The 18,900-nt window shown below is 51.8% G+C and overlaps 2 protein-coding genes across 3 annotated transcripts in view; one reads left to right on the forward strand and one right to left on the reverse strand.

Annotated features, from left to right (window-relative positions):
• The window catches only part of STX2 (syntaxin 2), a 32,947-nt gene extending 30,994 nt beyond the window's left edge, over positions 1-1,953 (reverse strand). Inside the window, exon 1 of one of the 2 annotated variants that reach the window (XM_026514677.4) lies at positions 1,846-1,952. In XM_026514677.4, the coding sequence (XP_026370462.1) occupies positions 1,846-1,875 (30 nt within the window). In that variant the 5' untranslated portion in view covers positions 1,876-1,952. Of the gene's footprint in view, positions 1-1,845 lie in introns of both variants that reach the window. The other variant, XM_057306021.1, reaches the window with a different exon arrangement.
• Positions 1,954-13,870: 11,917 nt separating this feature from the next.
• RAN (RAN, member RAS oncogene family) lies at positions 13,871-18,447 on the forward strand. The gene is made up of 7 exons (XM_048221619.2): positions 13,871-13,999; positions 14,555-14,600; positions 14,719-14,803; positions 14,881-15,006; positions 16,035-16,222; positions 16,421-16,591; positions 16,689-18,447. Exons 2-7 carry the CDS (start codon positions 14,565-14,567, stop codon positions 16,731-16,733), a joined length of 651 nt encoding a protein of 216 aa, XP_048077576.1. The 5' UTR covers positions 13,871-13,999; positions 14,555-14,564; the 3' UTR covers positions 16,734-18,447.
• The last annotated feature ends 453 nt before the right edge of the window (positions 18,448-18,900 follow it).

Raw genomic sequence — 18,900 nt, forward strand, 5'->3', positions numbered from 1 at the left:
CACAAGAAAATTAAGGTTTTGAGAGTTTTAAAAATAATTTGCCCAAAATTAGACAAGTCCACCAGCAGAAACTTCCAGCAGTCTGCTCTATAATTGCTCAGTGTCTTTACCTAGAGCAGGATGGTACTGGACTAGAAGGACACTTCTAGCTCTGAAATTCTAGATCGAACGGGTCACGTGTTCCTCCCGCCGCAGCAGGGAGAGCTGGGATGTGCACGAGCTTCGACAGTGGTAAAGGACTGCTCGATTTATTTTTTGCTAATCAAGCCAAGAAAAGCTGCTCATATAGTCTACTGGCAGATCTTTCTTACTATTCCCCAATGTTACATTCATTTGAGAACTTCTGTTTGCTCTAACAGTTACAGTCATGTTCAGATGCATTCAGCATTTCTTCACTCAACAAATACTTGAGCTCCTCGTGGCACAGAACGACATCCTATCGGCTGAGATAGCTGAAATTTGCTATATATAACATGATGTGCAACTGCAGAGATCAGAATATTTGGCCATTAACAAAAAGGGAAGAAAAAAATCACTATGAAGAAAGGCTCTTGGAATGGATGTAAAACATAATTTCTATGATCCCAAGGGAGAGTCATCCTTTGCCTTTCTGAACCAGGCTTCCTCATCGGACGCACAGAACATAGGTAATGATTCGAGGGACTGTTCCCTCTACTTTCCTCAGTGTGGCCTATAATCAGGGACACTCTAGAAGCAAAGGAAAGAACCTCATTCATTACATGCAACGAATGGATGCCTTGGGCTGTGGGCCCAGCACTGGGCTCTGAGGCTGCCTGCTGCACTGGGCAGAGGCTTTCCCTGTGCAGTGGGATACAAGACATGAACACTCAGCATCAATTACCTGCATTTTTATAGAAAAAAAGTCATAACTAACTCTTGACCTAAAACTTCTCAACTCTCCCACATTCTATGAACACCCAGTCTGGCCCCACTGCCGCCGTCTCAGTCCTCAAGCTGTCGTCCTGAACACACGCACAGTGCATCAAAACTCACCCCGTTCCTGAGTGAGCTCCCCTCTCTCATTCAGTAAAGGGTAACTGGCGAGCTCACTGGCTGGGGGCTCCACACTCCGCCAGCTGGGAGTGCTGGCTGCTAAGAAAGGGCAAGCACGCGGTCCTGGTTCTCGGAAGGCCAGCTACTCGCTGGGGAAACGCGGGCCCTCCGCCCGAGCGTCGGGGCTACCAGGGTCCCACAGGCAGGGGGCATCGTGTGCCTTCCTCCTCCCACGGGCGAGGTCGTGAGTTAGACCCCGGGGATCGGACAGTGGGCATGGGCACAAGCCCCTGCTCCCAGGAGCTCACACCCACCCACTAGGGTGGGACCGACCACAGCTCAGTGAGTTCTGGTTGTCCTAAGTGCTGCGCAGAGGATCACACAGGGCGATGCCAGGGATAGCCTTCAGCCTGGGCAAGCAGCGAGCGGCTCAGAGAAGGGGCTTCGAGGCCCGGCTGCTGCCCCGTGCCCCCGGGGCAAATTGCGCTCTCAAAGACTCAGTTTCCCCATCTATCAGCGAGGAAATCAGCGCTCCTGCCTCTCGGCTGGGGGAGCGTCCAGCACATCGTGGAGACAGCGACCCCCGACCCCCGACCCCCGCCCTCGCCGCTCTCTCCCACCCTCCCCGGCGCCCCCCCGCCCTCGCCACTCCCACCCACCCTCCCCGGAGCCCCCACCCCCGCCCGCCCCGGAGGCCCCCGCCCTCCCCTTCCCCGCCCACCCTCCCCGACGCCCCTCCCCGCCCGCCCCGGAGGCCCCCGCGCCCCCCGGCCCGGACCCGCCCGGACCAGCCCGTCCCTAACCGCTATCCGCCACCCGCCCGCCGCTCACCGCCCTCAGGTCCGGCAGCCGGTCCCGCATCCCCACGGGCCCGGGCGCCGCGCCCCGCCGCTCCGGCCGGCCCGGCGCCGCCTCCGGCCGCCGCGGACTCTCAGTGGCCGCGCCGCCTCAGCCCGCTGGTCGCCGGCTCCGCGCCGCGCCCTCCCACCGCCCTCCCCACGGGCCGGCGCTGCCACGGCAACCGCGCCTGCACGCTCTGCGCATGCCCGGCCGCGCCGCGCCCGGCCCACGCAGCCTGCGGGAACCTTCGCGGTAAGGCCGCGGCCCGAGGGGCGGGGCCGGGCGGGGCCTAGGGGGAAGGCGGGGCCTGCGTGGCGCGAAACAGGCGGGGCCGAGCCGGGAGGGGCGGGGCCTGAGGGGAGGTCGGGGCCTGCGGGAGCAAGGGGTGGGGCCTGGGGGCCGACGGAGTTGCACACCCGCTGCGTCTTCAGCGGGTCAACCAGATGTGGCTTTCGTCCCTTCTTGATTTGCTTTTTTGTTTCTGTGCTTTCACACTCATTTATTTTTAAAGATCGTGAACATTTTGGTGAGCAGTTCAGCCAGGCTGTGGAAGAGGGTTGGGCGCAGCTTTGGACACACGCACCGTGGAGGGGCTCTCTCCTCCAGGACGCGCACCGGGGATGCACGTGGCGCTGGAGGAACACCACTTTGGGCGGCGTGGGGCGGTGATGTGCACAGACCCACGACGCCGAATGACCCTAACAGAGGCTCTTCCGGAAAGCCCTTCCTCCATGGAACCTTCTGATGTCAGCCCGAGTGCCCCTGGAGCCTGAGTATGGCATCCGAGTGTCCGGCGTGCACGGTGCCTCAGACACATGCCGGCCCACCGTCCAGTCCTGATTAAGGCATCCCAAAGAACATTAAAAGATGACGGCAGCATCACTCTTAAAATCCTCTTTGTGTAGCTTCCCATGCTCCATGTCTCACGCCCTGCAGGTCGCAGAACCCCGTGGTCTCTGCACAGCTCCAGGACCACCTCCTCCTGGCCCCTGCAGGTGGGCCAGCACTACTCTCCCAGGCACGGAGCTAACGGCTCTCTCCAGTGAGTGGTGGCCCTACCTGATGTCTCCTCCCCAGCCTCTATTATTCCCGAACACATAAAGTGCGCAGCAACTGGATAATGTTGAATTGTCAAAAAGAGCCTTCTTCCCCTGCCGGAGAAGGAATGAGAGTGTGGGTACTAGTACATAATTTGTCATTGTTGTCTCTGTCCCATACACACATATGCAGTGTGGCCATGGCACCCCATGGTGACAGTTCATGGACTTTACCGGATTATGGGGGTGGGCCTAGTCTAACCACCTGATCCCTCACAAGCAGAGGGCTTTTCTCCAGCGGGAAGAGATGTGGCAGGGGGGACGACAGAGAGACCCCGACGGTGGGAAGGAGTCAGTGCCCCATCGCTGGCTCTGAAATGTAGGATCCACGTACAAGGACTGAAGACAGACTTCTAGGACCTAAGGGTGGACGCCAGCTGCCACCTGACGGCCAGCAAGCAAATGGGGACTTCAGTCTCGAGCTACAAGGACCTGTGCTCTGCCAACACCCTGGTTTGGGAACAGATTTTTCCTGGGGCCTCCCAATGACAGCAGACCACTAACACCTTGATTTCAGCCTTCTGAACCCCAAAGCAGAGGACCCAACCCAGACTCTGACCCCCAGAACTGCGAGCCAGTAAATACGTACTATTTAAAGCTGCTAAATTTATTATAGTTTGTCATGGCAACAGTAGAAAACTAATACAGTCGTTTACTAAAATTAGGAATTTAGCCCCTGTTCGATAGGGCATCTATGCTATATTATGTGGCCCTCTTCAAGGAATGTTACAAGTAATGAATGAAAGAATGAGCAGGACAAGTTTGCTGACTATTGATCTTTGTGTCCTTCCTCCCTACCCTTATGTCTCCTGTTGACAGGAACTGAATGAATCAATCATCCACTTAGTCCCCGAGGAGTGAGAAGTGCCTTTGCAGAGCTAGAACAGAACTCAGTGCCTCCTGGAATCAGGGTAGGAACACCCTACAAGCCACAGACCACAGTAAGAGCAATAAACAGCCTAACGCCTTGTCTCCAACTTTCTTCAGTGTAGCCTAGAAATTTCCTCTAGGCCACTGGTTCGATTTTCCGTGACTCACTCCTCCATTAGAAAGGGTTGCCTGCAGCATGTTTGATTCTCCAATACACTGAAGTTTCAGCGAACACCCTGGAGGTTACAGTACATTGGTAATAATACGTAGGCTGTGCAGATTCATGGGACAGTTTATAATTTTTATATGTAAATTACTGACTCACTTGGAGAAAAATCCGAAGTCCTCACAGTGACCTGGGAGGCTCTGCACCATCTGACCGTCCCCAATACCTCCAGGGTCTCATTTTCCGGTGCCCTCCCCTCCACTCACTCCCAACCAGCCCCATTCCACCTCAGGGCCTTTGCACTGGCTGTTCCTATCTGAATGCTCTGTTCCCAGATATCTGTGAAGCTTCGTCCCTCACTTCCTTCAAGACTTTGATCCAATGACACCTTTTCAATGACCCTGTTAAAAATTGTACCCCCTACCCCACACTCCAAACCCCGTTGCCCTCTCTTCCCCCCATAACACCTACAGCCCTCTGATAAGAGACATCACGTACGCATGTATTTTGTTTGCTGTTTATTATTTCTCTTTCCTCTGGAATGTCCACTCCACTGAAGTCAGGGATTTTTGTCCACTACTCCCTAATTATCTCCAACGCTGAGAATGGAGCCCAGCACATATGAGGTGTTAAATAAGTATTTGTTAAGTGAGTGAAAACATTATGCCACGAAAGTTGCTTAGTATGCGTACCCATTGTAAATGTCATTACTGTGGTGGGCAAGTTATGGCAAAGTACAGCATAGCTAACTTCGGGCCCAAGAGTCTAGATTTGAACCCAGCAAACGTTCCTGCCTATTTTAAAATTCTGTGATTCTAAACTAATGTATCTTTATTGGACTTAACGACATACAAGGGGAAATTTAAAAAATCCATTCCAAGTCAGATTCCTGAAGAAGGATTGTCAGTGGGCCATAGAGTGTTTGTTCTGGTCATATCTTGAAGAATTCACTGTCTCCTCTTGATCCTGCATATGCAACGTAAATGGAAACGAGAATCAGCTTTTCAGGTATTTGGAAATGCAGTTGCCTTATTTAATTGATCATTATGCTAAACTTAGAATAGGATATCCTGGGGCGCCTGGGTGGCTCAGTCGGTGAAGCGTCTGCCTTGGGCTCAGGTCATGATCCCGGGGTCCTGGGATAGAGTCTCATCTCGCATCAGGCTCCCTGCTCAGCGGGGAGTCTGCTTCTCCCCCTGCCCCTCCCCCCACCGGTTCTCTGAATCTCTCTCTCTTTCTCTCTCTCCCCCTCTCTCAAATAATAAGTAAATAAAATCTTTAAAAAAAAGAAAAAGAATAGGCTACCCTCTTAAAGATGGGGCTGAATATATTCTCTGGAAAGAGCCTTATGATGTCACGGATTGTGTTCGTCCTGCTGCTGTAACAAATGGCCTCCAGCTTAGTGGCTCAAAACAAAACACATTTATTATCTTCCATTTGCGCGACCAGGTGTCTCACTGCGCTCAATTCGACCTTTCCTGGAGGCTCTGGGAGAGGGTCCGTTTCGTCCCCTTTCCCGGCTCCTGGAGGAGTCACTCGCCTGGGCTGGGGGTCCGTCCGTCCATACCAGCAGTGCCGCGTGGCACTCACGTCTCTCCCCCGCCCCCCCTTCTGCCTGCCCACAGCCAGTTCTCCCCGTGGTGGGACTCCTGTGATCAGACCGGGCTTCCCCGGACAGTGTCCCCTCTGTGGTGCTGACCCCCTCTGCGACGACCCTTCTGGGGACTTTGAGTCACAGGTGCCGGTACTGGAGCGTGGACATCCCTGGGGGCCGTGACTCTGCCCGGTACACATACACTTGGCTTGTTTTTCAGAGAAGTATTTGATGTATTCCTCTGTGTGAATGGAAAGGAAACAGGATGAAATACCTCACAGATGATGACTCATGACTTTTGTTTGGTATGGATGTCATCCAAGAGGAAAAAATACTTGAAGGGCTGCTGTCACCAGACCAGCCCCAGGAGCCACCTTCTGACCCCTGGGCTGAAATGTCAGCCCATGGGGAGGAGAAGATACACATATCCCTGATAATCGGGAACCGCTGATTAAAAATGCAGTGTGACAGGGGTGCCTGGCGGGCTGGGTCGGAGGAGCGAACGACGCTTGACCTCAGGGTTGTGAGTTCGAGCCCCACGTTGCTGGGAGAGATGACCGAAAAATAAAAATTTTTTTAAAAAACCAAACCAAACAAAAACTACAGTATGACCCTATTTTCCCAATGTCTAGGGAAAACAGAAATAGAGATACACGTCCTTTGACCTACCAGTTCTTCCTGATAAATCTAAAGTGACTGTAAGAGCCCCAGGACGCACACATATGTGTATGTTGAAGGGTATTAACTGCTGCGTGGTTGTCATGGGAAAAAAGCTAAAGCACACCTCGATATCTATCGATGGTGGAAGGTTACTTATTATGGGAGTCAGACAGTCACGTGGGAAGACACAAGGTCCTGCACTCCCCCAGCCCCCACGTGAGCCACGTGGTACAGCCAGGCAGCTCTGAGACGGGCTGTCCGGCTCCAGCAAAGAAAACTACTCATCACACGCCCTGAAGCTTGTGCCCCGGTTCCCAGCATTCTACCAAAGTGTACTATGATATCACAAAATTTTTATGAGCCCTGCGTTTGGGTTGAATCGTGTCCCCCAGAAAAATACGCTGAGGGTGACCTTATTTGGAAACCGGTCTTTACGTACGCAAGCAAGTAAAGGGATGTGGATGTGGTTGTTAGCAGGAGCCCTGATCCAATGCAAATGGTGCCCTCGTCGGAAGAGATTAGGATGGGGCGGGGGTAGGGGGCGGCTCCTGGGCGGCTCAGTCTTAGGCGTCTGCCTTCGGCTCAGGTCAGGATCCAGGAGTCCTGGGATCGAGCCCTCCATCGGGCTCCCTGCTCAGTGGGGAGTCTGCTTCTCCCTCTCCCCTGCTGATGCTCTCCTTCTCTCTTGTTCACTCTCCCTCTATCGAATAAAGAAATAATCAAAAAAGAAGAAGGAGGAGGGGGGGGATTAGGACACAGACACGCAGAGGGAAGACGGTAGGAAGCTCCGTGATAACCCAGCAGACCGCAGGCTGATGCATCGACAGGCCAAGGATGCCCGGGGATGGCCAGCAATATCAGACGCTAAGAGAAAGGCCTGGAACAAACGCTCCCCTAGAGCCTTCAGAGAGAGCATGGCCCCGCCAACAGCTTGATGTCAGGCTCCCAGAAGTGTGAGAGAATCCGTTTCTGTGATTTTCAGGCACCTGGTTTGTGGCATTTCCTTACGGCAACCCCCAGAAACCAGTACACCCTGTAATTATCTTATAAATAGCACCGTTATGTTGCATGGGCAATTTCTACGTCTTAGAACAGCCCGTCTGTTCAAAGTCGGCATTTAAAATATGCCACAATTTTTGAAACCCTGAAAAACTGAAAATTTATATATACAGCTAAAGATATACTGGGAAAATATATGTACTGGACTTTTTCCTATACACACTTTGAAAGGTGCATGCTTAGACATCCATATATAAACAGCTGTCTGTCCTTCCACGTAGTCAGAGGTGCCGCCTTGCTGCTATACCGTACGGTACACAGATGCTGGGTCTGGGCCTCTCCGTGTGAAGGCGAACATAAACTTCTGGGTTTGGGTAGATGACGTCTGGAGACAGATGCAGGTACGTCGGTATCTACAGTGGCCTGAAGGGCCCCGGGCCTGTGTCAGCCTCCGAGAACTGTCTTCTTCTGTTGTATACCTGTGTTTTCTTAAGGCCTTTTTTATCCTCTTTCCTATACCAGGCTCCCCTACAGTGACGTGGGACACGGAATGAACGTGTCTTTCACAGAGAGCAGTCTGTCTGACCGTGGACGGCCAATGGTCTGTTTTGAAGGTCCCTCTTGCTATGAAGAAGCAACCGTTGTTCTTAATACAAGAGCCTCTTGTACTCACTCTGAGACCCCGGGTTCACGCAGAAGCGTGGTCGGCACGGAGGCCCCGTGTCACTTCTCGCCTCTGCCCTGGCCACGGGCCTCCGTGCTGTCCCTGACAGCTCCAGGCAGCCTTCCACCTCAGGGCCTGAGCACTGGCCATTCCCTGTCCCTAGAATTATCTTCCCTCCAATATCTGTGTGGCTTCTTCCCTCACCATCTACAGGCCTCTGCTCAAATGTCACTATCTTAGGGAAGCCCTGCTGGTCACTCTCCCCCTTCCTCTGACATCCCGTATCTACTTGACCTGCTTTATTTTTCACTTAACAATCATAACTATCCTGGATATGTTACTTCCTTACCAAGTCTACTTCCCATTTCTTCTTTCTAGGATGAAAGTTCTAGGAGGCCAAGACCTTTTGGGTCAGTTTCGTTCACTACCCCAGTCTTTAGGGAATGGCTGGTATACAGTAGGTGCTCACTAAGTATTCGCTGAATGAATGAATGAATCAGTGTATTTTTTCATCTCTGTGTCTTAGACTCACGAAACCAGAGGTTGTGAACTCAGGTCCTGCAGGGCTCAGGCAGGTGAGTGAGTAGAGCAGGCTGAGGGCCAGGTGACAAGGGCCAACGACAGGCCTCAGGTCTGAGACATACTAGGGATTGACACTGAGGCCAAAGCAGTGTTCACCCATCCGTGGGAGGCAGCGGCCTATCCAGACGCTTGTGGGCACGCAGGAAAGCAGGCCCAGCATGGCCAATCTCGATTCTCAAAAGAAACCAGATATCTGGATTTTTATGTGAACTATCCTTGTTTTTTGTGTTGTAGACCTGTCACTCATCACATGGCAGATTATGTCAAAAGCTAGTGTTTGCAACAACAATAAACAATAAATCTCACATGGTTTCCGTAAGTCAGGATTTGGGAGTGGCTTCACTGGGAGGCTGTGACTTGGTCTCCAGAAACTGCAGGTAAGATGAGCAGGGGCGGCCACAGCCAGTGAGACAGGACTGGGGCCAGAAGATCACTTGCCAGACGGCTCCCTCCCACACAGGCCAGCAAGTCCCCCTGGGCTCTTTGCAAGCGGCTCAACTCTTGTCACAAGCACCTGTCCACAGGGCTGTGCTTGTCCCCACGTATGGTGACTGTCCTCCCCAGAGTGAGCGACCCGAGAGAGCAGGGTGGAAGTCACAGAGCCTCCCGATTTCAGTCTCAAAGTCACACGCTGTCCATTCTGACGCACTCCCTTGGCTGGAAGTGAGTCCCTAAGCCCCGCCCACACTCAAGAAGCAGGCTCAACCTTTGTCAAGAGGGACGTGTCAAAGAATTTATGGACTTGCTTTAAAAACCATCACATTTTAAAGGGCTAGCAATTAGTTTAGATACAGATCATGTTGTGGTCCACCCCAGGATAGGACAAGTACCACTGAAGGTTGGACTGAGTTCATGGGCACCAAAGTGTACCCTCTGCGCCTTCTGGTCATTGGATGGAAGAGACTGGACAGATCTCTGCCATGAACATATGATGAGGCTCTCGATTTCACAGTCAGGGGAAGTAATTTCCGTGCTGACGCTAGGAAGCGGCCTGGTATTGGTGCATCAGTGTGCTCCCTATGTAGAAAATACAGTGTCCAGCAGAGGAAATATTTCATTTGACAAACTATTGATATCCAGCTGGATTGACGAATGAAGGAGATAATGGAATCTTTAAGAATTCCTTCCTTATTGGTTTGCAAAATCAAGGAAGTTGATGGAAAGTGCACAAATAGGAAAGGTTGGCCCTGTATTTGTTAAATGTTTGTTATTTGTTTAATGATTAGTCTTTGACATGAAATAGCATATTAAAATTCTGATAAGCTTGTATATGTAAGTCACTATTATTTTATTAGCATATAGTGCTGCTGTTGCTGGTTATTCTTTCTGTATTCAGATGGGGTTAACAATAATTCACTTGGGGCGCCTGGGTGGCTCAGTCATTAAGCATCTGCCTTCAGCTCAGGGCGTGATCCTGGAGTTGTGGGATCGAGCCCCACATCAGGCTCCTATGCTGGGAGCCTGCTTCTTCCTCTCCCACTCCCCCTGCTTGTGTTCCCTCTCTCGCTGGCTGTCTCTCTCTCTCTGTCAAATGAATAAATAAAATCTTTAAACAAAAAACAATAATTCACTCAATGATTCAACATATATCTACGGAGCACCCATTATGAGCCAGGCACGTGCTAGACACCTTGAGTATCATGCCAAGCAACGTGCTTTCTTTATTCTACTGAGAGAAAGAAAGACAGAAAGGTAAGCATGTAAAATATTAAGCAAGCTATTTTCAGTTAGTGGTAAGTGCTTTGGAGAAAATCAAGCGGGGGCTGAGATGGAAAATGGGCTGGTATGGTGACACCATTGTAAAGCGGGCAGTCAGGGTGCGTTTTCCTGAGGAGGTGACATTTTACCTGTGACCTGAAGGGTGAGAAGGAGGCAGTCAGGCAAGGACACGGAGGAAGAGCATTTTAGGCAGAGAGACCAGTAAGTGAAGAGGCCTCAGGCAGGGACAGACTTGGCGGAGGAAAGATTCAGAAAGGCTCTCGGGGCTATAGCAGAGTTACAGGGAAAGAAGCTGGAGATGGGGTGGAAAAGAGGGCACAACTTAGCCCACGTGGGGTCTGGCCACCACCGGTTCCATGTATGTCAGCGAGCCCGCAAATCCCTGCAGCGCTAGAGGGCACAAGAAGGGTCTGAAATATTCTACGAATATTCACTTTGTGCTCCTGAAAAGATGCACCGAGAAGGACATCACTGTTTCTGAGGTATCCCAACCCAAACGGCGTAACCCGAATCCCATCTAGAGGAAATATCAGACACATCCACAGAAGACCTGGCCTACAAAATCTGCTGCAGAAGTGTCAAGGTCACGAAAGCTGAAGTTACTGCTCTGGATAAAGGAAACTACTCGGACTGAACAGCTGAAGGTCACGTGTAATCCTGAACCGATCCCGCACCAGCTACAGGACGGCAGTGAGACCCGCGGCATTCCTGTCTGTAGATGAGACCCTCGGATTGCAGCCGGGTCCATTTCCTGATTTGGGTAACTGAGCAGTGGTTGTGTAACAGAATGTCCTTGGTTTCAAGAAATACACACTGAGCGGAATCCCACCTGCTGCTTACTCTCAGACATCCCAGAGGACAAAAATCCTATATGTATTTTAAAAATCATATATACAGTGAAATCGATACTGAGAGAGAGAAGGAGAGGAGGACCGAGGAAGTGAGGAATGCTGATGTTTGAGGAAATTAGAGGCAATAGCTGATATGCCTTGTACTGTTGCTGCAACGTTTTTGTAATTCTGTTGCCTCTCCTTGCAAGTGGCTGCAACGTTTGAAACTACAGGGCAAGCACGGGTTTGCAATCCATGCTGGGTGGCAGAGACAAGAGGTACCCCTGTACACTGCAAAGCCACGGTGATTAGAAGAGTTCGGGCAGTCTTACTGGCGAAACGCGTTATCTATGCCAGCCAGAGTGCGTTTTCCCGTTTTTTCACTGGGCTCTTTGAGATGAGCGTCGTCAGAAGTTCTGGGTTAGGGTTAGTGCAGCTAACGAGCAAACCAAATCATCCGGAACTCCGATTAGAATTCTAAGTGTGAGAACTAGTACTCTTGGTTCCACAGAGTTCCCCTTGGCTTTTCTTGTGGGAAGAAATAGTTTCAAAAAATGCCAAAGATAGAAACATTGGTGTTCTCACCACCTGGAGTTATACAGTGGTTAATATGTTGTCCTATTTGCTTCAATTACCTTCTTTTAACCGAAGGGAACCTTGCAGATAGCCTTCTTTGACCGTTCTGCCCATCCCCGTTACACCCCTTCCTACTGTCTCTTGAAACAACAGCCTCGGGATTGTCTTATCATCGTAGTCAAGTAAAAAAAAAATTATCCACACACATTCAAGAACTAATACGTTTTGTGTTTATAAAAATGTCCGTAAATGGTATGCTGTACCATCTCTCTGTAAAATTATATATACTGTGTAAAGCTATTATCACATCTTTCTTGAACTTCCTTCTTTGCTCAACATCATCCTTTGAGATCTAACCCTGTTGATACAGAGGAACGTGCTTCCTTTTAGATGCTGTACCAGAATCCAGTTAAATATTTGTATACATTTCCCTGTCAATGGATCTTTCTGGAAGTTCCCTTTTTTGTTGCTATAGTGTTATAGTGAGTGCTTGCGATACTATCTCCCGTGCGTCTGTGCGAGCTTAACTACAGGGAATCTCTCTAGAAGTGGAGGTACCGGGTCGTCAGCTCTCTCGGCATTTATGTTTTAGCAGTTCCTGCTCTCCTGAGAGGCCAAGCAATGCACACTCCCACCAGCAGCAGAGAGAGCTGCTTGGTGTTTTCCTGAGGGTCCTTTGGGGCCCTCGGACTTGAGTTCCCAGCAGGCAGGTTCGCAGAAGCCTTGTGCCCAATTTGCGTCAGTTGTATTCCCAACAGGCTTGCTTGCAAAGTGCACTCAGGACGAAGTGACTAACTCCTTCTTGGTCATTTGGGTTTTCTTTGCTCTGGGAAGAGTCCCACGGTGGAATCCTTTCTGAGCAACCTGACTATTCTGATGGGGCCATTAGCTGCCTGCTCTTGCTGTGGGTGTGGACACTTGCTTGCAGAGGGGACCAAGAAGACCTGGTTAAAAGAGAATCTGTGGCTGTCCACACAAATGCCAAAAACGGGCCTTGGATTTAGGGTAAGAGGTTGGAGGACTCCATTCGGCTCACATCCTTGTTAGAGGCAAATGGATTGTAATCACAATCAACATTTGTTGAGCTCGTGGCTCATCTTATTTTGTACCTATACTGACCCTCTGAGGTGGGTACCCCCAGCAGCACGCGACTTCTGAGTGCGTGCATCCTGTCTGGACTCTTGACAGCTTTATCCCCTCCAGAGTCTGGAACCTAAACGCTCATGGATTCCATCCGAGTTTGTAACTGGGATGAGAAGAGCTGCCAAGTTTGAAAACGTGATTTCATCATCCTGTTTGCAGGATACGGTCACAAAGGCTGCTGAGCAATAGATGCTTTAAGAAGGGTGGCTGGCTTTTCAGGGTGGGAAAAAGTATCTTTCAGTCTTTTACCCCCAAGTAGGTTCTGGTTGAGGCCAGGGACACGGGGCTGGGGGTGGGACTAGGAACGCAGGGAAGGGGTCAGGGGTCGAGGTGAGACGGAGAAGGGGGCACTGAATTAAAGTGGCCTAGGGCTGGGGCCACAGGGAAGGTTAGAGTTAGACCTAGAGCGAGCTCGAGAACCCGGGTTTGGCAGGAAGGGGCCCGCGGCTGGGAGCGCAGGTTAGGGGCCTAGGGTGGGCCCTGAAGAATGGTATTTGGGAGGAAGGGATGGGGGTGCGGCGAGAGGGGAAGAAGGCAGGCCGGGGGCAGGGAAACGGCCTAGAGGGTGATGGGGGCCTAGGGGAGGTGGGTAGTGGGCGGGATGGGGGGCTCGGGAAGTGGGAGGTGTGGGAGGTAGGCCCTGGGGTGGCGGCGAAAGAGAAAACGAGCTAGGGGCGCAGGGCAGGCCGTAGGTGGTGCGGAGAGAGCGATGTGGAAGCTGCCGGGGAGGCAGGCGTGGCCCGCAGCCCAACATGGGGCCGCCCGGGAACTGCTGTACCGCGTTCGCACGGCGAGCCGCCCGACCTGGGAAGCCCAGAGGCTTTGTGTGGGCCGCTCAACGAGAGTTTCCCGCCCAAGGTGCCTGCCCTCTCCTCCCCGTTCTGCCGCGCGGCTGCACCAGGGCGCGCCGCGTCGCCGTCGGCGCATGCGCGCGCGGGAACCCGCCCTCCAGGCCAATGCACGTGGCCCCGCGGGCCGGCGTGCGTGCGCGCGTCCGCTCTGCGTCCCGCGCTCGCCCGCGCCCGTCGCCCCGTGAGTCTTCCCTCCGCGCCAGGCCGACGGGTGTGGTCGTCCGAGCCCGCGGCGTGCGTGCGCGCGCGCGCCGGGCCACGTGGGAGCGGCGCGGCGCCGTTGCCCCGCCCTTCCTCGGCGCGCGCCGGCGTCGGCTGCGTCTCCGGGCATTTGAATTGCGCTTCCGCCATCTTTCCAGCCCTCAGTCAGACGGGCCGGAGACGCTTCTGGAAGGTAGTGCGGTGGGGCCGGGCCCGGGGCCGCGGGGGCCGCGGGGCCTCGGGGGCTGGGGGCACCGGGGGCACCGGGAGACTGGGAGCCGGAGCGGGCGGCGGCGGGGACGAGGGCGGTGGCGGTTGCGCGGGCCCGGGCGGCGGCGGCGGGCTCTCCCCTTCCCCCCGCGGTGGAGGCCGCAGGCCGGCGCCGGGACGCGAGCCGCGGTGGGCCCGGGCCGGGCGGCGGACGGCGGGCCCGGGGCGGACGGCGGGCCCGGGGCGGAGGGGGGGCGCGCGATTGGGCTCTGTGCGGCCCCGGCCTCCGCCCCGCGCCCCGGCCTCTGCCTGGCCTCCCGGCCTCCCTCCTCTGCGGGCGCGCCGCCAGGCCCCGCGGACGGAGCAGCGCCGCCCGCCGTGAGCGCGCCGCGGCCCCCGCCCCGGCCGGGGTGTGCGCGCGTGGGGCCCGCCGCCCGGCGCCCCTTTGTGGGCCTGGGCACGTGGGGCGGGCCCGGCCATGTGGCTCCCGGGCCCGCCGCCGCGCCGCCGACCCCACGTCTTTCTCTTCGCTCCGCAGCACCAGCGCCATGGCTGCCCAGGGAGAGCCCCAAGTCCAGTTCAAAGTACGTGGTCGGGGGGGTGGGCGCCGCGCGCGGGGTCCGCGGGGAGCGGGTGCGGGTGGCGGCGGCCCGGGAGGCGCTCGGATGCCGGGGCTTCTCGCCAACGTGTGCCGTCCCGCAGCTGGTGCTGGTTGGCGATGGCGGCACCGGGAAGACGACGTTCGTGAAGCGTCACCTGACGGGTGAATTCGAGAAGAAGTATGTAGGTACGTGGGGGGCCAGGCGCCGGGGCCCGCGGGTGGGGGGCGCCAGCTCCGGGCTCACGGCCGTGCTTCTGTTGCAGCCACCTTGGGCGTGGAGGTGCACCCGCTCGTGTTCCACACCAACAGGGGACCCATCAAGTTCAACGTGTGGGACACGGCCGGTCAGGAGAAATTCGGCGGGCTGCGGGACGGCTACTACATCCAAGGTAGGCGCGGAGGGTGCGCTGCCCGCGGGGCGCCGAGCCGCACGCGGGGAAAGTTGAGGGCTGCCACGGCGTCGCCTGCTGTGTCATGATAGGCGCGGTGTACAGAGCCGGACTTTACAGAGAGGCTCAGAACACAAGACAGTAAGCGTCACACAAGCTGTTGCTGTAGCATCAGGAATAGTTGGGGCTTTTTTTATTTTCCCCCCCAAAATGATTTCAGAACTGCAAACAATGATGCATAAAGAAAATGCCTCCTGGAATCTCACTTCTCTGGTTGGTGAAAAGTTACGAGTAGTCCTTCATGCGTTATGCTCTTTGACTGTACAAATAACAGAAAACTGTTGAGCCGGAAAAGTGTTAGGCTGTACATACTTTGTGGTTTGTTGTCATAATTGAATTATGGTTTTCCTTGGAGATCAGTATGTAGACCTGAGGTTTCTTTAAGCAAAAAGATAATGTATTCTGATGTGTCTAGTCATTTTAGGGTCTTTAGAGAAATAGGTTCCTAGGGGCGCCTGGGTGGCACAGCGGTTAAGCGTCTGCCTTCGGCTCAGGGTGTGATCCCGCCATTGTGGGATCGAGCCCCACATCAGGCTCCTCCGCTATGAGCCTGCTTCTTCCTCTCCCACTCCCCCTGCTTGTGTTCCCTCTCTCGCTGACTGTCTCTATCTCTGTCGAATAAATGAATAAATAAATCTTTAAAAAAAAAAAAAAATAGGTTCCTAGATCTTCAGAATAGAAGAGACAGGTCTGGGATGCTGATCTACTTTTGATTTTTGGGAGGGGGCAGTATTAATGAAGTTTTACAGCAGAGAGATTTGATATGGCAAGCTGGTCGTTCATACTTAAAAAGTGGAATTTTAAATTTTGCTGTGCGTTCCGGTTATTAAGATTTTTAGGCTTGAAAGAGACCTTGGGAATGAGTGAAGAAATAGAGATGGCCTGATGCCTGGTCCGTGCACCTTAGCAATCCTTGTCTGTGCGGGAAATCCTAGGTTTGTAACCCTTATTCTAAATCTTTTTTTTAGCCCAGTGTGCCATTATAATGTTTGATGTCACGTCAAGGGTTACTTACAAGAATGTGCCTAACTGGCATAGAGATCTGGTACGAGTGTGTGAGAACATCCCCATTGTGCTGTGTGGCAACAAAGTGGACATTAAGGACAGGAAAGTTAAGGCAAAATCTATTGTCTTCCACCGAAAGAAGAATCTTCAGGTATGTTTCTTAAAACTTGCTGTTTACTGCGTCATTGCTCTATCAAACATAAAATTACAGTAACACGTCTAGTAAAGGGATTCGTAGCCGTCTGTGGTGCAGATCAGAAGAGTTCTCTCAGTTCGGAACATCCAAATGATGAGTGAGTAGTAGAGTTTTTAAAACTAATTTTATTTTATTTATTTATGTTTTGAACAGTACTATGACATTTCTGCCAAAAGTAACTACAATTTTGAAAAGCCCTTCCTGTGGCTTGCTAGAAAACTAATTGGAGACCCTAACTTGGAGTTTGTCGCCATGCCCGCTCTTGCCCCACCAGAGGTTGTCATGGACCCAGCTTTGGCAGCACAGTATGAGCACGATCTAGAGGTAGGATGTTCAAGTGTCCAACCACGTGGTCTGTTTTGGTGTCTTGTGTTCCTGATGGCTCTAATCCAGAGTATGACCCCGTTGTGTCCTTTTCTAGGTTGCTCAGACAACTGCTCTCCCGGATGAGGATGATGACCTGTGAGAACGTGCAGCTGGAGCCCAGCGTCAGAAGTCTAGTTTTATAGGCAACTGTCCTGTGATGTCAGTGGTGCAGCGTGTTTGCCACTTTATTATATAGCTGAGCAGAACATGTGCTTAATCTTTGGGATGCTGAAGGAGATGAATGGGCTTCGGAGTGAATGTGGCAGTTTAAAAAGTACCTTCATTTTTTGGACCTGCATACTTAGCTGTTTTGGAACGCAGTTGTTTCCTTCCTCTGTTCAGATATGAGACTGCTATAGTCCCATCACAATATCCAGTGGTGAAATCTCCGTTTGTCACTGTCATTCCCATTCCTTTTCGTTTAGAATCAGAATAAAGTTGTATTTCAAATATCTAAGCAAGTGAACTCCTCCCTTGTTTGGTAAGCATTTTAAAACCACTCACAGGGAAAGTTGTGCCATGTTATTGTTTAAATTGCCTTTGCTATTCTCACTTAATTTGAAGCCTTGCAAGTTAAATTCTTATGTCTATTGTACGTTTGAATCCTTTCACGAAAGTGACAGGACAGGTGTCAGAAATCTTCTGTTTGGTAAGTTGTTAATGGGGCATGAACGTCATCAGTGCTATTAAGCTATGATGTCTATCCCACCTGCCTGTTGACTGGGTGGTGTCCTCTGGGGAAGAGCTTGAGTCTTCTGTCACCTGTCAGAACAGAACAGTGCGTGTCTTAGACTTTTCAGATAGGCATTTTAAGAATTACAGTTGCTGTTGCTTTGTGGCTGAAGTCACCGTGCTCTAATGAGGTTTTCAGGGTCCGGTCGAACCATACAAATGATGGCAGGAACTTGACAGAAGTCTCAAATATTTGTTAAAAATGAGTGTAAGTTATTCATTTATTTGCTTTTTGTTTTAATGTTACATGTTTAATGTAAAATTGGTATTCTAGAAAGATGTTCCACGTTTACATGCTGCTTTCAAGTATTCCCAAGCTTTAAAGATGCCGAAGATTAAGGATTTAAGTTGGACACCTCACAGCTTTGTTGCTTTTTTCTGAAGGAGTTTTGTGGCCAGTTCAAGGGCACAGACAAAATAAACACTAAACAGAAGAGTAGACCTTAGAATGGCTTCTCAGTAAACGTGAAACATTGCAAAAGTTTCATTGGATGAAACCGTTTATCTTTGTATGATTTCCACATTTATAAATGAGTTGGGTCTGCCTTGCGTGAGTTGGACCCGTTGACGCTATGCTGTAGCAGTTGGGAGTCTTAAACTATTTTGCTCGTGTGAGCACTGCTATAGTTCAGGTTACCAAAGTTCTTTAGATGTCCATTTCTCCTTAAATGATTACTTTCCTACCTAAGAAGAAGGTAGGGTTTGCTTAAATATAGGGAAAAAAATACAAAGGATAGAATTGAATAAATTTCAATATTGAGTAAATGTACCCATAGGTTTGCTTACAGATTTGAACTGCTGTATACGCTACGCTATATTCGGTTCAAAACCAGGTTATGTCTGGAACTTGAGAAGATTCTTCCCGTAATTGGGGTGACACCTTCTTCAGATACTTAATAGAAGGCATATGTGTTTGTGACCTGTGTGGAATGCAAGCGTGACGTGACGACTCAGAATCTGAAATGTAACGTTAAATTTGGAAGCTGCTTCACTTACCTGTTTAATATGGGGTGGGAGAGAATTTACAAGTCTTAACTGAAAGAAAAATTTGCTGCAAAATATATTGTTTCTTTTTGTCTGGATTTTCTGAATCATCTCTAGTATTCCCTGGGAAATAAGGGTCAGCACGCATTACCTCCCTGTGAGGGTGCGTTTCTATGCAGGTTATACACGTGGGGGACGTTTCCCCCTCCATTTTGTGAAATGTGATGTGTAACGGGGAAGCCCTGACTTGGGAGCCTGTGCCCTTGTTGCGTTAATGCAGACCAGTAGGGTCTGTTAGAGTGCGGGCCGGAAGAATGAGCGTGGCTTGGCTCGCACATGGAGTGTCGAGCGTTGGTTCCTTCGGACGGTGTTCATCGTATTTGGTGACTTGTCACAACTGAGCAAAATCAGTACGGAGCACTGGTAAGATGCAGGAAGGGCAAGGTGTCTGCAAAGCAGTTTGATGGTGTTCTCTGGCTCTCGATGTACAGAGTGGGTTCTCTGTCCTATCAGCACATCTGGGGCAGGGCAGAGGTTTGCAAAAATACATT

The sequence above is a fragment of the Ursus arctos genome, unplaced genomic scaffold, assembly GCF_023065955.2.
Source record: "Ursus arctos isolate Adak ecotype North America unplaced genomic scaffold, UrsArc2.0 scaffold_34, whole genome shotgun sequence".
Classification (NCBI taxonomy): Eukaryota; Metazoa; Chordata; class Mammalia; order Carnivora; family Ursidae; genus Ursus; species Ursus arctos.

Excerpts from the sequence above, each read along its gene's own strand:
- RAN (XM_048221619.2), top strand. The coding sequence starts at position 14,565 with ATGGCTGCCCAGGGAGAGCCCCAAGTCCAGTTCAAA. Across the intron at positions 16,223-16,420 it reads ACCGAAAGAAGAATCTTCAG|TACTATGACATTTCTGCCAA; the intron begins GTATGTTTCTTA and ends TGTTTTGAACAG. Across the intron at positions 16,592-16,688 it reads AGTATGAGCACGATCTAGAG|GTTGCTCAGACAACTGCTCT; the intron begins GTAGGATGTTCA and ends GTCCTTTTCTAG.